The sequence below is a fragment of the Silurus meridionalis genome, chromosome 11, assembly GCF_014805685.1.
Source record: "Silurus meridionalis isolate SWU-2019-XX chromosome 11, ASM1480568v1, whole genome shotgun sequence".
NCBI classification, from domain to species: domain Eukaryota; kingdom Metazoa; phylum Chordata; class Actinopteri; order Siluriformes; family Siluridae; genus Silurus; species Silurus meridionalis.
Genome location: NC_060894.1, coordinates 10721543 through 10746786, shown reverse-complemented (window position 1 = coordinate 10746786; position 25244 = coordinate 10721543). Strand labels below are relative to the sequence as shown.

General features: G+C 38.0%; 1 protein-coding gene across 4 annotated transcripts in view; it reads right to left on the bottom strand.

Moving 5' to 3' along the window:
• Positions 1–25244, bottom strand: part of LOC124393419 (cAMP-specific 3',5'-cyclic phosphodiesterase 4D-like) — a 190981-nt gene that overhangs the window by 141865 nt on the left and 23872 nt on the right. For 2 of the 4 annotated variants that reach the window (XM_046861240.1, XM_046861243.1), the window contains exon 1: positions 18835–19131. The exons of the other annotated variants lie outside the window; for them this stretch is intronic. In XM_046861240.1, the coding sequence (XP_046717196.1) occupies positions 18835–18926 (92 nt within the window). In that variant the 5' untranslated portion in view covers positions 18927–19131. Of the gene's footprint in view, positions 1–18834; positions 19132–25244 lie in introns of those variants that run through there. 4 annotated transcript variants of the gene reach the window in all.

Genomic DNA, 25244 nt, shown 5'->3' with positions numbered 1-25244 from the left:
TACCACCTCATGAAGATTATGGACCTTCAATGAATTTAAGCCGAACCCGAACCATCTACAGACGTACCAGCGCCATTTGGATCCCACTTCATGTAGAGTTTGGGTATTGGACCCCTTCTAATTTTCAAAGGCTCTGGAAAAGAGGAGTTGGTGATGGATCTATGATGATCTCAAATGTTATTTTATGCTATTTTATGAGATGCTCAGTAGCTCCTGGTTCCACAACGTCAACTGACTGTATAAGACTGTAGAAAGGACATTACTTATATTTACGCATACTCTGGTGCTCATGGTAGTTCTCACTCTACAGTGTTTTGTATTGTTTTAAGATTTATAATCACATTCTTGACATCACCCAAATGAGGATGGGTTCCCGTTTTGAGTCTGGCTCCTCTCAAGGGGTCTTCCTCATTCATCTAGAGTTTTTTCTTGCCACAGTCGTCACAGGCTGCTCATCAAGGATAAATACACATAATTCACTATAATTCTTAAGCTCTGTAAAACTGCTTTAAGACAATGTGCATTGTAAAAAGCGCTATAGAAATAAAGTTGAACATGAACTTGAATTGGAACGATGCACAGTACCCAAAATGAGCAAAAAATCTTCACAAGCACAATCCAAAACCTCTGAACAAGGCTCTTAACCCTGAACTGCTCAGATGTATAAATGAAATAATTGTAAGTTGCATCTGAAAAATGCCAAAAATGTTAAAAATCTAGTGAAACATCTTGCCAGTAGCATGGTGGTTAATATAACAGCAAATGGGAACTAAATGTGGAATGAGATGTTCTAAAAGCCCATAATAATCTTATGGTCAATTGCCAACAAACATTTGTCCATATAGTGTACCATATATGTGAGGGGTGTTATATACAGAATTACTGCAGTATTCTACACTGTTATTTCATGCACAAATAGAAATATCTACATAGCGGGAAAGAAGATACAATGGAAATAATAGTCATGGAGAACTGAAGTAAGAATGGGTAATTAAACCCCTTTCCAATTAATGCAACAAAAAAGTAATTTTAAACAAATAGGAAAACCTTTTAACTAATTAGGGAATAGCATATGAGTTTTGCTTTGCATAGCATATGAGTTTTGCTTTGCTAAGATTTAACCTAACAAAATTTATTTTTTGACAAATATATCCAAAAGCAAACCAGACTGCTTAGTGATGCTGTTACATCAGTATTAACTTTAAACGAGAAAAAAGAAAAAAGGTTAGAAAATGAAAAGGAAAGACCAAATGACACAAAACAGACCAGTGAATTTTCCCATATTTGTAAACCTGAGTGAAAAATAACTGTAAACCATATATGAACAAATGGGCGTTTAATTTTTAGAGCAAACATTTAAACATGCATGACAATACTTTTAGGATAAAAGTTGGTAGAAGCATGACCACAACAAACAAGTGTGTTTTTTTAAACACTTCATTCCCCATTTAGTCCCCATTTGCTGTTATAATAATCTCTATTCTTCTGAGGAGATTTTCACTTTGTCAAATTTTGCTCAGTCACCCAGTCAGATGTAGGATAAGGAGGTCTGTGGAGCAGTCAGCATTTCAATTCATTTCAAAGGTGTTCAAAAGACTTGAGGTCAGAGTGTTAAAGCTCTCTCAAGATCTTTCACTTCGACCCATGTATACCATATGTTCATGGAGCTTATCATGCTGAATTGCTGAATTCAAGTCAAGAGAAATTTTAATGCTACCACATCCAAAGACAGCCTATACAATTGTGTGCCTCCAACTTTGTGCTCCAAACAGTTCGAAGAATTTCACAAACGGCTGGTGAAATCAGGTTTCCAAAAATTTTTACGCAAGCTCAGGGAACTGACCAGTTGCAGTTAAGAGACAGCTCAATCAGGGCTCCAGACTGCAACTAAAATGGTTTCATTTGCGACCAAAAATAATAAATTGCGTGTAATATTTTTGCCTAGATCGCCACCTGCAACCATATAAATGTACACGTTATGACCGTATAATCTGCATGTTATGACTTTTTATGTGCGTGTTTTATCACATAACAATTGGTTGACGTAATAAACGGAGACGCATTTAACCAGACAGTTAAATCAAAACTAATTTTTCCTCATCAGAAAAAAACATGACATCTTTGTCCAACTCTTCTGCTGATGACACACCTGTAGTAAAAAGGCTGGCTGCAGTTGTGCCAGCGTTGGAGAGAGGAAGAACGACAGACACACTGAGGACCATCTTTCTATGTCAGTCAGTGAAAACATAAATAAAAGTGCCAAAAGACATTTGAAAACCTTCTTGGATTCAAAGGTTTTCATGGCTGAGGTACGATCAAGAGACGCAGAAATTGTTTTGCGACTTATGCTCTAAAGCGGGCAGAGAAATTGCGAGAAAACTGATTTCATTATCTAAACAGATCTTTCAAGAAAAGAGACTATAAAAACACGGCGATAGTCAAAAGCATAAAAATGCTCGTGATCACATAATGGCGAAGAGCGCGCCACAGAAAACACCTTTAGCGCTCGCAGTGTCTCGTGCACGCGGACTGCGTGCTGAAAAGAGCTAAAAAAAAATGTCAACACCGCCTATATGATCGCTTCAGTTCCCAGGCCATGCTGTAAAATGATGGCAGGTGTACACATGAGAGGATGACTTGAAGTAAGTGTTTTAACATTTTTAAAGTTCATTCTTGTGTGGCACTTAAAAATGTAATTTGGCACCTGTTGTTTTTCTCATAGGAGCCAATTGCTCCTTAATAGATGTTATTGTCTGGAGCCCTGTCAATGATGCACTAATAATTTTAAACTTGTTCTACAGCAAAGAATCTACAAAAAAGAATATATGGTGTAATTCACAAGGACGTGTACTTTACTACTAAGTAGCTGAGTGGACAGATTTCCCTGTCCGTGCGTCCTCCGCGCTCCACCAAATCCGACAGACCGTTCTTTTAATCTTTGATGAGCTCTGAGCCTAAAGGAATGGCATGGCATTCAATCTATCATGACAGCTCTCTAAAACATGCTACCCCAGGGCTCGGCAGCTTGAGCAGAGAGACAGAGTGGCTCGGGAGGTCACGGATCTGCTAAACCGTTGCCTCAGTCGATGTCGAATGACAGCTTTCCAGAACTGTTTTGAGGAAGGATGACTAAGCGCATGTCCTAAGGGAGGAGCGGAGGATAATGAATTTTATAAGAGCATGTGCTGCTTAATGAATCCGTTCACTGACAACGACAACAGAGTCTGTGAGCGGAGACGTTTTGTACAACTTTTTTCCGCTAATAGGTCTTTAAGGAGCACGTCCAATTCAGGCTAATGACACGCACGCCACAAGAACAATTGGCATCCCAAAGCACCCTACTGTAGTAAATGACACTAATATGCAAAATGACACTTGTGTTGGAAAATCGTTCTGCTGGGAAAATTACAAATGTCAATAAAGCGAATGAGTCAAAACTATTCGGCTGAATGAGTAAGGCTACCCAATGAGAGGTTATTGAAAAAATGAGTATAAGTTATGCAAAATGTCCTCACCTACTACAATTACTATGTCAGGTTTAGGCCAAGAGCCACAGGACTATACCTCCAATTAGCCACTGCACCTCACATTGATATGTGATCATGTGACCTGTTTCACATTCAGTAGTAATTAGAACTTGTATGCAGTTTCACCTCTCACAGCATTTATTGTCCCAGGTTTTCCATGGCCCTTGTCTTAATGCTCAGGTTATGATTTCTGGGTTACATTTATATATTACCAACTATATTTTCAAGATGTAAAGCATTCTATGATATTTACTGATGTATCCTGTAAGTGTTATATACAGTACTGTGCAAAGGTCTTAAGCATTGTATTTGTTGTTTCAGCAATGGTATAAGGACCATACCTAATTATCTTTCGGTCTCTTTAGTAAAATAAACTAGAAAATAATCAGAAAATACATGACATTTAAATGAAATTTTGTAAATAAAAAAAACACAAAAACAGCTTTATTTTAATATCATCTTCAGCTCTGCTACCTCCAGCTCCACCTCCTGTCTTTTGGTTAATGCCACTGTCTCTAATCCATACAACATCGCAGGTCTCACCACAGTCCTTTAAACTTTCCCTTTCACACTCGCAGATACCCTTCTATCACAAATCACTCCTGCCACTCTTCTCCACCCACTCCACCCTGCCTGCACTCTTTTCTTCACTTCTCTAACACACTCTCCATGACTTTGCACTGTTGACCCCAGGTACCTGAACTCCTCAACCTTCTTCATCTCTTCTCCCTGCAACCGCACCAGTCCACTGCCCTCCTTCTCATTTCCACACCTGTAATCTGTCTTCTGACTTTCATTCCCTTTCTCTCCAGCACGTACCTCCACCTTTTCAGGCTCTTCTTAACTTGCTCCCTACCCCCTCCACAAATTACAATTTCATCCACAAACATCATAGTCTAAGGAAACTCCTGTCTGACCTTGTCCGTCAACCTGTCCATCACCACTGCAAACGGAAAAGGGCTCAGAGCCGATCCTTGGTACAGTCCAACCTCCACCTTAAACTAGTTTGACATTACTCCTGCACACTATGCTGCTGTCACACTGTCCTCATACATGTCCTGCACCACCCTCACATACTTCTCTGCCACACCTGACTTCCTCATACAATACCACAACTCTTTTTTCGGCACTTGTCGTACGCTTTCTCTAAATTCACAAACACACAATACAACTCCTTCTGACCTTCTCTATACTTCTCTATCAACATCCTCAAAGCAAATATTGCATCTGTAGTGCTCTTCCTTGGCATGTAACTATACTGTTGCTCACAGATGGTCACCTTATCTCTCAGCCTGGCTTCCACTACTCTTTCCAATAACTTTATGGTGTGACTGTTCAACTTAATTCCCCTGTAGTTACTGCAGGTCTGCATATCTCCCTTATTCTTAAAAACCGGTACCAGCACACTCTTTCTCCATTCCTCAGGCATCCTCTCAACTTTAAAGACATTGATAAACAATCGGGTTAAAAACTCTACTGCCACCTCTCCTAAACATCTCCATGCTTCTACTTTTATGTCATCTGGTCCTACCGACTTTCCACTCTTCAACCTCTTAATCGCTGCTCTCACTTCGTCCTTACTAATCCTATCCACTTCCTGCTTCACCATCTCCACATCATCCAATCATCTCTCTCTCATTTTCCTCATTCATCAGCTGCTCAAAATACTCCCTCCACCTTCTCAACACACTCTCCTCACTAGTCAACACATTTCCCTCTTCATCCTTTATTGCTAAAACTTGTAGCACATCCTTCCCAGCTCGGTCCCTCTGCCTGGCCAATCAGTACAAAAGCACAAACACTGTTCTCATAAACTTAAGTAAAATGGAACTCTAATTAATGTCATTGCTGACACCTGTATTTATCTTACTATGTCATTTCAAATTGGCTGCAGTAAAAAAGGTCTATTACACCAAGTCTGTGCAAGACATAAAATCACACTGTTGCTTCAGCTAAGCTACTCTCAAAGGTTAAATCAGCAAACAAACTGGACACTCAAGATATTCTAGCTTCTGTAAAGAAATGTGAATAGTCAAGAGAGATCAAGGACAAAAAAAAAGACTGAAAGGCCAAGAAAACTTTTAAAAACTGATTAGAGTTTCTTCAAAAGAGACAGGAAGGTCCAGCAATGACCTGGTTTAGCATCTGGCAGCTTCTTCAAGATGCTAAGTTCATCCTTCTCCAGACTGAACAAGCTTGACCAAGAACGATCTTTGTGGAAGAATAGCAGCCAAGAAACCACTTTTTTTAAAAGGAGAAAATTGTGAAAAGGCTTAAATATATGTTAACACTCACAAAGATTGTAATGAATTATGTGATGTGTAACCTTTTTTTTTTTGGTCAATTCATCGACAATGTCAGCAGAGGAGTTCAAGAGTGTTGGAAGTATGAGTGCTTCCAGCCTCCAGTGAAACATGGTGGAGGGTCTGTCATGGTTTGGGGCTTTATTTGGGGGTGTTTGTTGGTTTTGGGGTGTTAGCAGTATTTTCCAAAACAATGGAATCATGAATGCTGAAAAGTAAAAAGAGGTTTTTTTATTTATCATTCCATTCCTTGGTTTTATAGTTCAACATGATAACGACCCCAAGCACACTGCTAATGCAGTGAAATCATATTTTTATAGAAAAACAGTCATGGACAGTCATGGACTGTCTTCCACAGAGTCTAGAGCTGAATATATAGTATAGGATCACCTGTACAGAGAAATAAATAAAAGACAACCTAAATCTAAAGAAGAACTCTGAAAAGAGAAGTGAAGAAGTGCTGAAAGAAGCCTGTAATAATATACCAGAAGAATACTTCAGAAAACTTCAGAAAAGGACAGTCTCTCTCAAAATACTGAAGAATTCCTGAATAAAACCATTTTGTTCTATAAATTGGGATTCCTTTTAATTTTGCATAATTTTGCATATACCCTACATTTTATATTTGTATCTTATTAACGAGACCCAAAAAAAAAAAATATATGAATGGTCATTAAAACCTTACTAAAAAACAAAGCTGATGGTGGCCTAAGCCATTCGAACACTACTACTACTATGTTCCCTTACATATTGAAAAAAATCCCAGCAAGGATACTTATCTGCAAACCCCGAAAGCTCAATAGAGTCATCATTTCCATTGTGAATCAAAATGATTACAAGGATGAATTGTGTTCACATAAAAGACCCTCGATTATTTTGTCATAATGACATAATGAATCAGAATCGGTTCTTCTAGCATGACATATTGCACAAAAAAAAAAAAAAGATATGCAGACAGCTGTATATGAAGCAGCTGTATTACAAGCGTACAAGAGGCACGATACACAGAACAATCAAGGAAAACCAAATGGGAAATAGAATCCTTTCAGAAGCACTCAAAAAATGTAATTCGAAACTAATGGGCACTTGACCCCTAGGGAATATTATATGAGCTGCAGTTCCAAAGAAAAAGAGAAGCTTGTCATCAACAAAACAAGACAATGAAAATGAAGGAAAGACATATTCCACGGGATCTAATCTAAAAATGGGAAAATGTAATCGTTTTACTGACTCGGATCTTTAAATCTGGTTAAGAAACAACAAAGATGAACAAATCGTGATTCAAGTCATTCTGTTTAATGCATTAAAATGCCTTATTTTTAGTAGACGAATTTGTCTACCTACGCAAATTAACGGTCATATTTCAAAGAAGGAAATAAAATGGTAATGCAGGTAATTCAGCCAAGGACAAATTCTGAGAAAGTAAAATAAATCATTTACCCCTCAACTTAGTGATTTGTTTGTTCTGTGTTGGATGCACATGTGCAACATCCTCTGTTTGTAATGTGATAAACAATACTAGGTCTGTACAAAGAAAAATTAATTATTAGTTCACGTCCCAAGTGTTCTGGACAAAGTCTTTCATTTCTCTTTCCTGTACACAGCCTGTGCAGCTATCACGTCACAAAAAATACAGACCAGAAAAGTCACAAGGTGAATAAATAATTTCTGTCAAATGAAAAATTGGCCGCTATCACGAAATGAAAAAAATCGCTCTTTGAGACAACTTGTTAGTCCCAAATCAGCCAAAAAATTCTTTTAAAATTAACAAATTGTTCATGAATGACCCATCTAAATCTGAGCTTGCTATTACTTTATTCAAAGAAAAGCAACTGAAAAAATAGAGTTGAAGGAAGCGAGCGGTAAGGATCACACAACTGTACACCTTTTGCATCAATAAAGTTGTGTGCTCCTTAATGCTCACTTCCTTCCCGCCATTCACAAACTGGCGCTCGGCTACAACTCGTTAGTCCCCAGTCATATAAAAGACACATTCAAAATGAATGAATCAAGTCAGGTACAGTACAGTAAACAGTGAAATGAAACAGCATTCTCTTAGGTCCAAGGTGCTCATTAAAACAACATAAAATAACCCTAGGTAATGTTAAAAAACAAAACTAAATCGAATAAAATGCACGTGTACAAACGTAGTGCAAATAACACAAGACAGTGGAAAAGAAAACGCACTGACACTGCAGCACCGCCCTGTACAAAAGGTATGTGATAGTACAAATTAGTTTTCCCATATAATGCTAAATACTGTACATGGAAACGTTAGTTGTTTAGCAGCAATTTGTGCAAGTAGCAATTTGTCCAAACTGTTTCGATGAGTTTGTCCGAGTGTGTGCATGTATGTTTGTTAATCCTCTCCTTTTGTACTGAGGAGGCCAATGGCTTGTGGAAAGAAAGTGTTACACAGTTTGGCTGTGAGGGCCCAAATGCTCCGGAAGCTTTTTCCAGAAGGCAGTTAGGTGAAGAGTGGGCATGAGGGGTGTGTGTGATCAGCCACAGTGCTGATGGCTTTGCAGATGCAGCTTGTTGTGTAAATGTCTATGACTGAGAAGAGAGAGAGGCCCTGATGATGTTCTCAGCTGTCCTCACTATCCGCTGTAAGGTTTTGTGATCCGAGACGGCGCAATTCCCAAACCAGGCAGTGATGCAGCTGCTCACCATGCGCTCGAAATCATTCGAACAAAAGCAACTAAAACAGCACAGACTGAGCGAATCAGTCCAGTCCAGAGTCAAGAAAAAAAACGTGTTCAAAAGGAACGAGTCGTTCAACAAGCACGAAGCGTTCATAAACAACCCATCACTAATCCAAGCATGCTTATGATTGACAAATCAGTTAAACCAAAGCAACTCAATGGGTTCTTATGCTAATTTAATGTTACATCAAGAACCATCAATAATAAAAAAGCAAAGTGGTGGTGAAGGATGTTCAAGAATCATCTTTTGCAGAGGGAAAATGGCAACTAAATAATCAGCACCCAAACAATTTCCGAAGGCGAGCTATTTATGAGCTAATTCAGTTCGAAACATTTCCCTATTCATGCCATATACACTCCTCTAGATTTATTGCACAAGATGTGATGATATAAAAAATGCAAAAATAGGATAGAATTTTCTGATTAAACCGAGATTTAAATATGAAATGAATAGGTTTCTCTACTCGTTCAGGGCAATTAAGTGTAATTAGCCACAGGCGGGCAAAAAACTGGGGCATCCCATAACCGAGATGCACTAACATGTGAAATGCTGTAACTGCAAGGGAAAAGACATCATTCCATTGGGAGAAGTTCAAATGCCAAAGAAATGATGGAACTATTTATGTGAGAATTTGGGGACGTGAGGCTGTAGAAGGATTTTTTAGACAGCATCCTGAAGGTTGTCTTTTCCACCGGGGCATCATTAAATTTCAGGGATGAAAACGAATAAAGCATGGTGATTATAATGCAAAGATAAAGCCAGCCGTTTCATCATAATACAAAACACTATAGCTCTTTTTTGGTTCGCTTTTTCCCCCCTTGTTTCATATGATGATTCATATCGCAACACCTGTCCTGGAGCATGACTTTCCTGCGATGTGTCACAGAACTAATGGGATTATTACAAATGAATGAAACTGACACATTTTTAATATAAAAAAAAAAAAAAAAACTATTGTAATTACACATTACCTTGTAGGGCTGCTATAAGACACCTCTACCAGAATCTCAAACAGTCGTGCATGCATTTGTGATGTGCTGCTTTTTCATAGAATTGCAATTAACTTAATTATCTCATAAAGCTCATGCTGGGAGGCCGCATAATAGTTTCATCATTTTGAGTCAATCGTTTTGAATCTGATAGTGTAACCTTTGTTTTTCTTACAGAGCTGCACTTGATACTTGTCTTTTGTTCAAAAGGGTTTAGGAAGAAGAAAAATAATTATCCTCTTCTTCTTCTTCTTCTTCTTTCGGCTTCTCCCATTAGAGGTCCCCACAGCAGATCATCCATCTCCATACCCCCCCTGTCCTCTATACAGTGCCCTCCACAATTATTGGCACCCCTGTTTAAGATGTGGTCGTGGACTTCAAAAAATTCTCCTTTTTTTTAAAACAACATAGAACCCAAATGCAAAAAAAGAGAAAAATCCAACCTTTCATTTAAGTACATAACTTTGGTGGTAAAAAAAAATCATACATTTAGAAAAAAAAAAAAAACTTGAAATCATGTGTCCCACAATTATTGGCACCCCTAACAATTCCTCTGAAAAATTTCATTGTTTTTTTTTTTTATATATTTTTAGGTAGTTGCTAAGGTTGGTCAGGGTATCTAGGGACTTTTAATTAGTAATTCATGATTTCCTGTTTCCCTGGGGTATAAATATGACGTGACACAGAGGCCTAATTCTCTTACCCATTTGTCAACATGGCAAAGACAAGAGAACACACCATTCAAGTAAGGCAGATGTGTGTCGACCTTCATAAGTCAGGCAATGGCTACAAGAAAATAGCCACTCGCCTTAACTTGCCGGTATCTACAGTCAGAGGAATCATAAAGAAGTTTAAAACAACTGGAACAGTGACAAACAAGGCTGGAAGAGGTCCCAAGTTTATCTTGCCACAACGCACAGTGAGGAGGATGGTAAGAGAAGTAAAAAGATTTCCCAAGCTCACCGTCACAGAATTGCATCAAAGAGTGGCATCTTGGGGTCACAGAGTCTCCAAAACAACCATCAGACGCTCTCTACATGCCAACAAGCTGTTTGGGAGGCATGCAAGGAAAAAGCCTTTTCTCACTAACACTCACAAACGTAAACGTCTGGAAGCGGTACTGGGACTTCAACTGGGATCGTGTGCTTTGGTCAGATGAGACTAAGATTGAGCTTTTTGGCAACAAACACTCTAAGTGGGTCTGGCGTAAAACAAAAGATGAGTATGCCGAAAAGCACCTCATGCCCACCGTGAAGTATGGTGGAGGATCTGTGATGCTGTGGGCCTGTTTCTCTTCCAAAGGCCCTGGGAACCTTGTTAGGGTGCATGGCATTATGAACGCTTTGAAGTACCAGGATATTTTAAATAAAAACCTGATGGCCTCTGCCAGAAAGCTGAAGATGGGTCGTCATTGGGTCTTTCAGCAGGATAATGATCCAAAACATGTGGCAAAATCTACACAAAAGTGGTTCAGCAGTCACAAACTCAAGGTCCTCCCATGGCTATCTCAGTCCCCAGACCTCAACCCAATCGAAAACCTGTGGGGCGAGCTAAAGAGAAGAGTGCATAAGAGAGGACCCAGGACACTGGATGATCTAGAAAGATTGTGCAAAGAAGAATGGTCAAAAATCCCTCTCTCTGTGTTCTCCAATCTTGTGAAATGTTATAGGAGGAGATTAAGTGCTGTCTTGTTGGCAAAAGGAGGTTGTACAAAGTATTAATATCAGGGGTGGCAATAATTGTGGCACACATGATTTCAAGTATTTATTTTTTTTTCTAAATGTGTGATTTTTTTACCACCAAAGTAATGTACTTAAATAAAAGGTTGGATTTTTCTCTTTTTTTGCATTTGGGTTCTATGTTGTTTTAAAAAAAAGGAGAATTTTTTAAAGTCCACGACCACATCTTAAACAGGGGTGCCAATAATTGTGGAGGGCACTGTATCTGCGTCTTTCAACCCAACTACCTGCATGTCTTCCCTCACCAGTAAAAAGAAGTATACATTATTATAATATATTTGAGTAATTAATAGCAATTTATTGCAAATAATTGTAGACAATTGCAAATTAATCAATATAATTCAATATAATAATAATAATACTTATGATGATGATGATTATTAATTGAATTCTATGCTGCACCTGTGTTGATTTATTCAGTGATAGAGACTTAAAGCACTTTTGAATGTCGCTCTGTATAAGGGCGTCCGCCAAATGGCGTAAATGTAAATATATTTTAAGGTGAAATGCTTAAACGCTTTAAATTCTTTTGTTTAAAATTTTTTATTCCTTCATGAATGAGTTTTTAATGCGTGTAATATTCTACTGCTATAGAACACTAAGCAACTGTCCTGAAACCACTGAAGGTGAAAATTGTGTTGAATTTCCTAAACAAAGGAAATGCTTAGAGTTAAATTGTTTTCTTGTCACTGATACTTAGCGCGGTGCCACTAAGAATCGTTTTAACCCACCAAAACAGCTTCCTATTTATTTTATACGGTGCGCACGCTCGCTGGAGCACCATATGCACAATTGAGCGTTGCGCAATAAATGACTACAATTACTGCCGTCATGTGATCTCTAATCGGGTGTAAATCTAGTTAATGACAGCTGCCCACATTATCTGATAGCCATCACCGATCTTATATATCTCCTTTCTGATATATCATCCTCCATTGCCATGTTATGAAATGTGTATTGTTACCCAATTCATAAGTTGTTTAGTCTTTGCATGGTTAAACCTCAACTTAATGATTCAACTATTTGTCCACATTTTAAAGTAGTGAAATGTTTAAAATTGACTCACATTTCTTTTTGAACAATATACTCTATAATGTGAAGCTCGAAATTCTGTCTGAATGTGTGTTTACCAATAGATTAATCTACGCAGTGAACAAGGGCATGACATAACCTCTACACAAAATGTTCTTCCATGTAACAGCATATTTCTTCCTGAGAGGAAAAAAACAAGAGTGATAGTGATATTTGCATTGAGAACTCTAATAAACACTAATTTAAAATATAGAGACCTCTGACTTTGCCAGCCATATTTGCCAGCCGTTTTTTAACTTCCCCAAACTGTTAACACAAAGATGGAGGCACACTGGATTTGGTATAATTACATTTCTGTGCACCGCAACTAGGAGACTCAACTTGTTCAAGTACGAAAATGCCCCTATAAGTGCCATAAAGATATGGTTAACATGCATTGGAGGAAAAGATCTTGAGTGGCCTGCTATAAAGATCTGATCTCAAACCTACTAAACACCACTGACTGCACCCCAGGCCTCCACACCCTACATCGTAACTGACTTAACCAATGCCCTGAGTTAGCTGATTGGGCTGAATTAGTGCAAATCTCTGTTAGTACTCTCCAATATCTAGTGGAACATCTTCTCAGAAGAGTGGAAGATATAATAACAGCAAATGGGTACTAAATGTGAAATGGGATGTTAAAAAATGCACATATGAATCTTTTGTCCATACAGTGTATCTTGGCTGCAGCAATAACTACCTCCTCCCCTTTCGCATTCAGATTAAATGCAATTCCAATTAACTTTCAAGCCCGTTTCTTTAGTGTGTGTAAAAATAAATAAATAAACACAATTCCTTATCAAATAACGTTCAGAGACATCTTTAAATGTTTCCAGATTTACGGTTTACAATAAATCTTCTAAAGGTGACATACAGGGTTCTAAGCGTTGTGTAAGCTGCGATAACAGATGATAAACTATTAAAGATCTCGAATTGATTTGGGTAGGGATTAGAGGACCTGTCAGTGCCAGAGGCTAAATCTGTTTAATAACTTAGCACCAAATAAGATATCTCTTAAAAAAAAATAATAAACAAGCATTAATAACAGTGTTAAACGTTAATAACAGTGTTAAACGAAGCATTAAGAACGCAATTATGGAAAATTTAAAAATAAAGTCTAAATATCCTGCTAAATTATTCAGTATAGTACTAGGCTACTTCCCTATTCATTCCACATTCAGTGCTCTCCGTTCACATTTATTATTTACACTACAGGCCCGAGGTCTATAAGCAGCACTTACTCCATGAGACAAGTTTAAATAAGGTATAAACACATTAGCTAGAGTTAGTAGCTTGTGTTGTATATAGTTGCTAAATTTGTATTCTGTTATACCTTATATACCTAATTTAATTAGAGTAGGAGTGGTTTTGATTGATCCAAATGACTTTTGATTCTGATTTGTTTACTGGTTCATTAAAAAAACAACATTGGGGCAAACAGTCACGTGACATTAAGTGCAGTGGCTTATGGAAAACAAGTTCAAAATAAGTTAAACCACACATTTGCCTAAGTGTGTCTGAAATGTCATTTAAAATTATGAGAGCATTCCCTGTGAGTTTTGTATCTGCTTTTCTGACCATTAGACATTCTACTGCTAATGTTACTTCATTACTGAGTGAATACGTGACATTTTTCAGCATGTCACGTGACACAAACAAACCTTTTAAGTCAGCTGTTCAGTATTATTATCATTTAGTCATCTTGAGCTTCTTAAAGCACACTGCAATTACGAGTTCCATGCTCAATCCATTTGGGGCTGATCATCGCATTTAAATGCTAATTGGAAAATAAATTTTGAAATATAACACGCATCACATTCTTCCCAGATGCTTCCCTTCTAACAGAGAGACACAAAGTCATATTGCTAAATTGAATAAAGGGTCCTGAAGCAGCCAGGTCTCGATTAAGTTCACTGAAGAATAAAAGCACTCTGCTGAAGATTTGCATTCGGAGCGAGTCTCGTTCAAGCATGCTCGGGATTACAATTAACACTTTCAGTGGGGAGTAGCACTCAAAGTGAAGCAGCCACAAATCTTGTGAAGCATCAAGTGACTTCCACTTTGACAAAAGCGCCTGGGTGTTTTAACACGCGTGTCTCACGCACACACATACACACACAGCATGAAAAGCAAAGAGACATGCCTTTATTCCTTTAGGTTCGCTTGGATTTTTCATTACGAGTACCGTCAAGGCGATTGACTCTGACCTAGACAAACCGTCCTAATACACAGAGCTGTCCTTTATTCCAACTGCTGCTCTTTCGAATTTCTAATTGTGTGTCTTGCGGCATCAGTCACCCAGCTAGTGTAGCATGCCTGCGGCTACACCTCTGCATTGACTTTAACACAATCTTATACTCCCGGGGAATACTGACTAAACCCCGTGAAAGGAATAAAAAAACACCACAGGGTGTGCTACTACGTGAAGTAATCAATGATTGGGTGGTGTGTTACAACCCCAAAGTTCATTAGTTTCCTATTAAAGTATACCCCATGCTGTTTCTTTTCTCTTACACAACAGCCAATTATGAGTTTCTTTTATATTAATTCAAGAACTTTTTAAACAGGTTTATTTTTTTAGTTAGCATGAAAGAAGATAGTTACTGTATCATATAATGTGTTATAGCATCTATAAGCAATTATTCCCTATTTAGCCTCTCTTTATTTCCTCTCCAGCATGTCACATCAGAAAGCAGGTCATTCCTGAAGACTTTCCTGTGGCATCAATGGCAAAACATCTGAAACTTCCATAAATGGGGCCAATAAAACTGCAACATATAATTGTGCATTGTTGCACCAGTAACACGATTGCAATGTTTATTATTAGTCTTAGATTATGTGATGCGTGCCCACCAAAAAAACACACTTAAAAATGTTGTCTGCATTACGATCAGAGAGATGCGGTTACACTCAATTGTTAATAATTCACATTTTTGCATCAGTGACAGCCAACAATTTCGAAACAATTTCAGCAACATAGGATTAAAAAATGCCTGCCCCTCCCCCCCAATTGCACTTCAAACATCAAGCAATGAGAAATAAAACCATGACAAATGTTTAGCAACAAAAACGTCATATTCAGAACTGCAAAAAATATTTATTGCCTTATTGATTTCTTACTCTGTAGGGAAATTACACCTAATCCAGAACACTGCTGATGTAATAAGTGAGAAACTCAACTCAAATCATTACAAAATCTTATTAAAGATAACGAATAACAAGAAAAATATTACTGGTATAGCATTTTTACCAGCCTAAGTGGAAATACGAAATGCAATCAAGGTATTACTTCATATTTATATGTCAGCAGACATTGTCTTTCATGTACTTGCAACCAGAAATTCAATTAGAGTTCAATTCAATTAATTAAAATCCATGTAAATTACCATTGTCACCGCCACAGTAGAATTACAAAAATTGCAAAAAAAACGCAGAAGATTTCCAAATGCTGTGTTTTGTTGCATGTACAATGTTTTTGCACTTTGCTTGTATTTTGCCATGAGCTCTTTGCTGTAGATTTATCTAGTGTAGTGGACTACACTTGGCAGAAATGAAAATCAGGCCTTTGCCTGCCTGAGGCCTGTCACACCTGATTAAAAGAAAGATACTGTACTACATGAATACTTGGGCTGGTGGAACATCATCTGCAACAATACATTTTGTGGTGTAACATCATATGCAGCACTTAAGATTATATATATATATATATATATATATATATATATATATATATATATATATATATATATACATACATACATACATACATACATCAAATAGCAGGTAGAGTGCAGCATCTTCCTTTCATTGTTTTTAACAGGTTAGAAAGAACAAACAATAAATCTCATGCACCACTATATGATGTTTTAATTTCCATTTCAGTTAATCCAGTGCCTCTAGCCCTGATTTAGTACAGTCCTCAGACCAAATGAAGCTATATGAAACACGGGGCCAAATAAAAGGCAAAAGTATGTGGATACTTGACCATCACACCCAAATGTGGTTCTTTCCCAAACTGCTGCCCAAAAACCGGAAGCACACAATTCTCTAGAATTTATTTTAATGCTGTAGCGTTACAATTTACTTTTGCTAGAACTATGTGGTCCAAACATGACTATGATGCTGTGCACAAGGTGAAAGGAAAAAGCCATGGATTAACTAAGATGGGGTGAAATAAATCAATGGCCTGAGCTCGACTGCAATGTTAGGATGAACTGAAATGCCAGCTTTGGATGGGGCATGATGATCAGATGTCCACTTTCTTAAGCCCCTTTAGTGTATATCTTTGGCTCACAAAACCTAGCCAGATGTGCTACCTTAACCTGTCTCTGCCATATCTCTGATGGGTGTGGAGAAAGCAAATCTGTTACCTCGACCCTGCTTTCATTGCCTTCTATTCCAGATACAAGTCTGTGTCTGCCCCATTCCTGTAACAACTCTTCCATCTCCATCTGTGCTCATCCTGTTCCAAAAAGCAATACTAGCAGAGCTGAACATTCACCTTATTTCCCTGTGGGTGCTGGTCCACCACCATGGTCCCATTAGCCAGAATCATCATTGCCACATTTTGTTCAATAAGGAAATAATTAGATTAAGATGGATTATCGGTTACTTTACTCTACAGATTATTTGTCTACTTTTTTATGAAATTCAAGCTCAAAAAAACAAAACAAAAAAAACAGCGTATCAGTAATCGATTTTTTTAAATGTGTCAATGGTCAAAGCTTTACTGAAAAGCTGCTGACAATCAAAGTGTTTAAATAAAAAACACCAAACCAAACACAGCAAAAACACTGAACCAATTATCATGAACTGACATATCTCACTGTGCAATGATACTGGCTCAACCATGTGAATACAAGCTATACTAAAAATCTCTATGAACATGAGGTTTCTAGTTGAACATAATGCTGCGAAATGGATAATGTTCTCTATTTGATCAGGACAGATAAAGTAAGAGCATGGACCCTATGACTTTAAAAAAAGAAAAAAACAGCAAAATGACCACCGGCTATTTTTGAAAATGAGATGTGATGGGAATAGTGTCAGGAAAGCATAAAGTGACCCTGCCTCCCTGCCTCATTTCAAACAATTATTCACACAGAGTTTGCCAATGCTTCTGAGAATTGTTCTCCAAAGGTGACACAAAGCATTACTAACCGAAACAAATTTGAGAACATCCTAATCAACCTATTTTGGCTCTTAGGCATGGTGTGTCATCAAATGAACATGCTGCACAATGGCAAGCTCAAGTGCACTTGAGAGCTGATCTACGAAGGAATCGTTATTGAAGATAAATACGAGATTCTTGGGAGAAACAATTTCACCAGAATACCGAATGAATCAAGGCAGAGCATGAGGCAAAGAAAGACACCTTGGCGCATTAATTATGTGTCCAAGTGGCAAGCTTAGTCTCAGCGAGGACGACTCAAGGTGGAAAAACAACCCTGATTTACAATCAGCAAACAGAAAATTTATGTCAAGTAAAAAAATAAATAAAAATGACTGCTCTAAATCCATAAATTATGCATCCTCATTAACTACAGTTAAAATCATCAAAACCTTTTGGGATTAAGGAATATAAACACAGTAGTTTTTCATACTATTGATTCCATACACTTGAGAGCTATTATGACATTTTACCTAAATGTATACATTTTTTGTTTAATCCAGTGCTACTTTGTGTAGTACAAATTGTTTTTTGTTTTATCTTCTCAAAAATCATTTTCTTGACTGTAATAGATTCATCAAGGGAGGTGAGGAGGAGGAGGAGGAGGTGGAGGAGGACATTTCATCCGATCAGCATCTTGATTGCAAATGCGCCAAACAAACCACGCTATAGCGTACACACGTACACCTCTTTTTTCTACACCTTTAAATTCAGGTGTGCATCTACTTCAACCAATTTTGCTCACCGGCCGCGATCTGTGCAAACCTCATGTCCTGTAACTGTCGCAAATGTGACAGCAGTGTCCAATTAAACCCCATTTCCAACTGCTCATAACCCTGCCTACCTGAACACCATTAATCAGATGGGTACTGAAGTCCTGCAGGGTTTATAGAATAATCCTGGGCAACAAAGTAACTCTAAATGGACTGGACAAAGGAGTAAAATTGTGCTTTTATTTGTCATTTAGAAGCAACTTTCTGAGTTGTGTTATTGTGTGGAAGGCAGAGCTAGTGATCTATATTCATTGGGGTAAGGATTCTAGTTATCCATGTTGTTTCAGCATGAACCCATGGGCAGATTTTTCCAGCATCAATGATTCACTTAATACAACAGAAATGATAACGAAAAAGTAAAACCAGAAACTAATACGCTTTCATACTTCGGTCATTTAAAAAATATATATAAATAAACAACTCTTTTTTTTATTTGTATTTTTTGTCTTGGACAAAGTGCGCTTGACAAAGCCCGCTCTCAGCCTCTACACACCCAATCCTTGTTCTCTCTAAAAAAATAAAAAAAAAACCTGCACAATACCGGTTTTCTTACCGTCGAAATCCCTGAAACGAGGACGGCCACGACATCCGCGATTTTTTGAGTCCCGGTCGGTGGCCCGTGTCCACCGCGTAGCTTCGGTCCATTTCCGCGTCGGTCCGCGTTCACTTCGCGCTCGGTATCGGAACGGCGTCGCGTGCTGATTGCGCTGTGAGCCTCGCTCTGAGCGCATTGAAGTGGCTGCTGATATCAGCTCCTAGTGCTGCTGCTGCTGCTGCTGATGGTGGTGGTGCTGAGATTACAAGATGTTACTGCTACTGCAGATGCCTCCACTAAGGTCCAGCGCTCCTCGCATTTCCACCTGCAATCCACCGACTCACTGACACTCCTTCCGGCACGGCACCCGACTTTTACACAGATTTAATTGTGTGTGTGTGTGTGTGTGTGTGTGTGTGTGTGTGTGTGTGTGTGTGTGTGAGCGTGTGTCCGTTCATCGTACCAACGCGCAACTTCTGAACTTTGCTTTGCAATTTTTATACACTATACGGAAAAAAAGTTTTTTTCCATCCATATGTGGTTCCTTGAGCCACACAATTGTAAAGGATGGTTTTGTTTGTGGTAGCATTAATATTTCCCCATTTACTTGAACTAGAAAACCCAAACCTGTTCCAGCATGACAGTGCTGATGTGCACAAAGAACATATACTCCATGAAAATATGGTTTACATGAGTTAGAGTGAAGGATATTGAGTGGTCTGCTATTGAGTTCTGACCTTAAGGTGAACACCTTTAGAATGAATTGGAATTAGTGAACCCCAGGCCTCACCCTACATCACTACCTGACTTTACTAACGCCACTGTGGCTGAATGAGCACAAACAAAACAAAAACTCTACAAGCGCAAACAAAACAAAATCTCTTCAAGCGCACTCCAAAATCTAGTGGAACATCTTCCCAGAAAAGTGGAGGTAATGATAACAGCAAATGAAAACTAAATGCAGAATGGGATGTTCAAAAAGCAAATCTTATGGTCATGTGTCCACAAACTTTAGTCCATATAGTGAAAATGTATAAATCATTAATCCACCTATACATATGTTATGGTTATATAAAACTTATTTTAATAGCACATTTCACAAATAACAGCATTGACCTTTATGAGCTTTCGGTGAAAAAAAATTATTCAGATGTGAAAGGTCTTTTCATATCTGAAATAGTTAACATTAGGTCGTAAACCACAGGAAAAAAAAGGAATCCTGGATTATCTTGTTTGACATTTAACATTGACATTACACTACTTAACCTTGGTATTGATTAGCTAATCTTTCACACTGTATTTTGTTCAACCCGAATTCATGTTATTTGCGTATTTTTTTGTAAGGTCAACAACAACGTCTAAATGAATACATTGCACAAGTGTAACATTCAAACAAATATTCTCACACTGTCCATGTCTGTATGTGCAATGCAGGGTTTACACTGCTACAGATCACAGCACTATGGCTGGCCACTCTAATACATGTCAATCATACTGCTTTGTGCACAGTGGCATTGTCATGCTGGAACAGGTTTGGTTCTGCTGCTGATTCAAGTGAAGGGGAAATAAAATTGAGCTATATCTAAAGATATCCTATACAACTGTGTGCCTCCAACATTCTGGTAACAGTTTGTGGATGAAAACAGGATGTATTATGAATATACCAGTTATAACATATTTCAGCCATGTTTATAATTTGTGTTCAAATGAAATCTGATACACATATATAACAACTGGAATCTCATAAAAAATTGTGACTCACCAAACACAACCAAAACATCCACCGTATCCAGTACACAGACCAGGCTAATAATGGTACAAAAATTCACAATGCGTCTCCTTTCATAGTGGTGTCACTCAATCACAATCAGTGCAATTGAATTAAGCAAGCTCATGTGTGTAATGTAATTAATCAAGCCTGTGTGCTTTTTTAATGAGCTAAAAAAAAAAGAAATGTTTGCCTGGATTGAAATTGTCTTAGATTTTCAAGTGTTGCATTTTTCTTGCAATTCTGGCTATGTAAAAATCCATTCCATTTTATGCACGTTCAAGAACAGACATTTGTCACAATGCAACTTCCTGAATAAAAATCTGGAGTTAGAGATCTTAAATGAACAAGCCAGAGGCAAGAGTGGAAATCAGCAAAACTCCCTGAGACAACACGGGGAAGAAACCTGGAGAGGAACCAGATTTAAAAGGGAACCTTTTATAAATCCATACTCTTGTTATGTTAACATAGACTATAAAGATGTTCATTATGTTGTCAACATTTTTAAGATTACAGAAGAGGATTTTAGGTACAAGTCTACAGTATTAAAAGGAGGATATCCATTCAAAAAATGATTGCATGAGTCTGTTTTTTGGTAAGTGAAATTCATCCGGCATTCACGTGGGACCGTCCAAAGCAGCAGAGAATGAGTCACACAGAGTGCAAAAAGCTCCAAGCAAAAGTACAGCATTAGAATGGGTCAGGCACAAGATAAAGAAAAATGAGTCAAACACTGCCCCTTCCAAACATACAGCATGATGATGACCTTCCCACATTTACAACTCCTATGATCCCTATTGTGTGACAAAGTCACATGACAGTTGATTACTAAAAAAAGCAAAAACTTTGACTTAATGGTTCATGGATAAAAAATTTTTTTGAAAAGCTTGTAGCATTGTATGGAGTTCTCAAATTAACTCCCAACAATGCCACAGCCAATGGTGCAAAATTGCCTGTGGTCTCTTTGTGAGAGGGCTGTCAAACTCCCATGTCAATATCAGAAACACTAACTGATTGTGGGCATCTCGGAGTTCATGTATGTATAAAAGAGTGAATAGCATTTTCCTCCCAGTGTGTTTAACTGCCCTGTGGCTGAATAGTTTGAAAAAATGGGGTCAACAGATTGACCTGGCTGGTCTCAAAGGAAGCAAATGAGAGGTACTGGACAGATGCAGTTGCAGATAAAGGCATTTTTTTTAAAACATGATGGCAATAGTAAAAAAAATGATAAACAGGTTCAGGAACAGAGACAGGGCAAAATAGGTCAGGTGATCTACAAACAGAATATCAAAAAAGCAGGCTTGAATCTAGATCGTGGAACAAAAACAATTCTAGATGAAAGTAGCAAGCAATATTACAAAGAATTGGTAATGGTAGAAAAAAGCACAAGTGAGCATATACTTCAGGTAAAATTAAGGGTATCAATTCATCGCCTAATAAAAAGTTTAAACAGAAACAATGTTCAGCAAAAGGTCATGTGACAAAACCAAAAAAAGACATTGCATGGAGGGGAGACATGACAAGAAAGTAAAACAAAACACTGTGTGTATACAGAGAAAGAACGAAAGCTTCACTCTCCCTGGTTGGTAGCTGTCATTTATATGTAAATGATAATTGGTGATTTGTTCTTCAAGTCATGCAAAAAGTTTAACCAATCTCATCCACTACAGCAAATATTGTTTGAATCTAAACGCACTTTCTAACTAAACAAATCAGTCCTATATTAGAAAATAAACACAAATTAGTGACTACACTAATAAACGTAATTGTAATTTATCTAAAAAGCTTCATATTTAAATCAGAACTTACATGTAAAAGTAAAAGACCACAGTGAACTGTGGGGTTCCCCGTGAGATCATAGTCCCTGAAACACACATTTTATAAGGGTATCCGCCTTCATGCCATGCGTGTATTCATTCTTGCATTTTAATTTAGAGTCAGAAGAAACAGAGTACACCTGAGACTGAAGAACAACCATGAAAACAACAATTTAGGGTTGAATCGATTATATAATGCTAATATGCCAATATGTTATGCCAATATGAGCTATCAGTAATACTGATGCCAAAAGCACCCAAGAGTGCTGCGCTTTCCATCAGCTCAGAAAGCAATGGACTACGGCTCACTGCATTAAAGAAATCAGCGATTTGGCACAAGCATGTGTTTCATCACACTTAAATAATTCACTAAGAGTTTGGCCCTTCTGCTGAATGAATACCAAATGCAGCACATTTCGAGGCAAGATAAACTATGTTAGCAGAGATTTTAAATCTTTCCTGCCACCTCAGCATTGCTGAGTTGGAGTAAGAAAACATATTGAATTTAAAGAGTGACAGGTCTTAAAAAAAAAAAAAAGCAAAAGAAAGAACTATTTATAATGGTGGCCCAGGACCCTACTAAATCTTTGTATGGAGTTTTTTGTTTAGGTTTTTTTTTTGTTGTTTTTGTTTGTTGAGTCATGCTCAAGTCCAATATACAGTACAACTGTACAAAGTTGTATAGTAAACTCTCTCATCATACCTGGCACACAATACTGTCATTTGCACTACCATGCACTCCCACACTTTATGTACATTACTGGTCTGTATCCCTATTTATTACCCACACTGTCTATACTGTCTCATATTGTCTGTATTGTCTGTACTGTCTTGTATAGTCTGTTTTTGACTTGTCGTGTCTGTTTTGTCTTGTATAGGTTTTTTCTTATGTCTGTACTTTTGAGAGTAACAAACAGCTGGAACCAAATTCCTTGTGTGTGTCAACACACTTGGCCAATAAACCTGATTCTGATTCTGATTCTGATTCTGATTAAGTGGACAAAAGTATTGGGACAGCTGAATTTTCCAGCCATTCGTCCCAGAACTTTTTACCACAAAGGAGGCACACAATTGTATAGGATGTCTTTAGATACAGTAGCATTGAATTTTCCTTGAACTAAAAAACCCAACCCTGTTTTAGCATGACAATTCCCCTGTGTACAAAGCTCCATTAGACATTTACAGGTGCATCTCAATAAATTAGAATGTCGTGGAAAAGTTCATTTATTTCAGTAATTCAACTTAAATTGTGAAACTCGTGTATTAAACTAAATTAGACTGAACTAGTTTAAGTCTTTGGTTCTTTTAATTGTGATGATTTTGTCGCACATTTCACAAAGAATGTGAATATGGTAACATGCCATCATGCCATGCCAGCTAATTAACTCAAAACACCTGCAAAGGTTTCCTGACCCTTCAAAATGGTCTCTCAGATTGGAAAAAAAAAACCTGTGTACTAGGTATTCATAGCCTTTGCTTAATATTTTGTTGAAGCACCCTTGGTACCAATTACAGCCCTAAGTATTTTTTAGTATGATGCTTTGGGCAGTTTCTCCCATTCTTCTTTGCAGAACCTCTCAAGCTCCATTAGGCGATGGGATATTCAGTCGGGTTCATGTCTGGGCACTCAGGAACAATTCACAGAGTTGTTTTGTAGCCACTCCTTTATGATCTGGGCTGTGTGCTTAGGGTAATCGTCGCCACAGTCTGAGGTCCAGAGCGCTCTGGAGCAGGTTTTCATCAAGGATGTCTCTGTACATTGCTGCATTCATCTTTTTCTCTATGCTGACTAGTCTCTCAGTTTCTGCCTTTGAAAAACATCCACACAGCATTATGCTGCCACCTTCACTGTGTTATGCTTCAGTGTAGGGCTGGTATTGGCCAGGTGATGAGCGGTGCCTGGTTTCCTCCAGACATGATGCTTGGCATTTAGGCCAAAGAGTTCAATCTTCGTTTCACATGGTCTGAGAGTCCTTCATGTGCTATTTGGCAAATTCCAGGTGGGCTGTCATGTGCCTTTTACTGAGGAGTGGCTTCCATCTGGCCACTCTCCCATACAGGCCTGATTGGTGGTGTGCTGCAGAGATGGTTGTTCTTCTGGAAGGTTCTCCTCTCTCACAGAGAAATGCTGGAGCTCTTTCAGAGTGGACATCTGGTTTTTAGTCACCTCTCTGACTACGACCCTTCTCCATGATTGCTCAGTTTGGCTGGGCGGCCCACTTTGAAAGAGTCCTGATGGTTCCAAACTTCCATCACTGTGCTCATTGGGACCTTCAATGGTGCAGAAATGTTTCTGTACCCTTCCCCAGATCTGTGCCTCTATACAATCCTGTCTTGGAGGTCTACAGACAATTCCTTGGAGTTTATGGCTTGGTTTGTGCTCTAGCATGCACTGTTAACTTTGGAACCTTATATAGACAGGTGTGTGCCTTTCTAAATCATGTCCAATTAACTGAATTTACCACAGGTGGACTCAAGTTGTCAAAACTTCTCAAGGATGATCAGTGGAAACTGGATGCACCTGAGGTCAATTTTAAGTGTCATGGCAAAGGATGTGAATATTTATGTACATGTGATTTTTGTAATTTAATATTTTTTTTTATAATTTTGCAAAGATTTTAAACAAACTACTTTCATGTTGTCATAATGGGGTATTGTTGGTAGAATTTTAAGGAAAATAATGAATTATTTTATGTTGGAATAAGGCTGTAACAAATGTGGAAAAAGTGAAGCGCTGTGAAGATTTTCCGGATGCACTGTACATAAATTTAATGAGAGAATGTTGGACTAAGCAGATTCATATATCGTAATTATTTTAAAAAACAACACATCATGGCTATGGC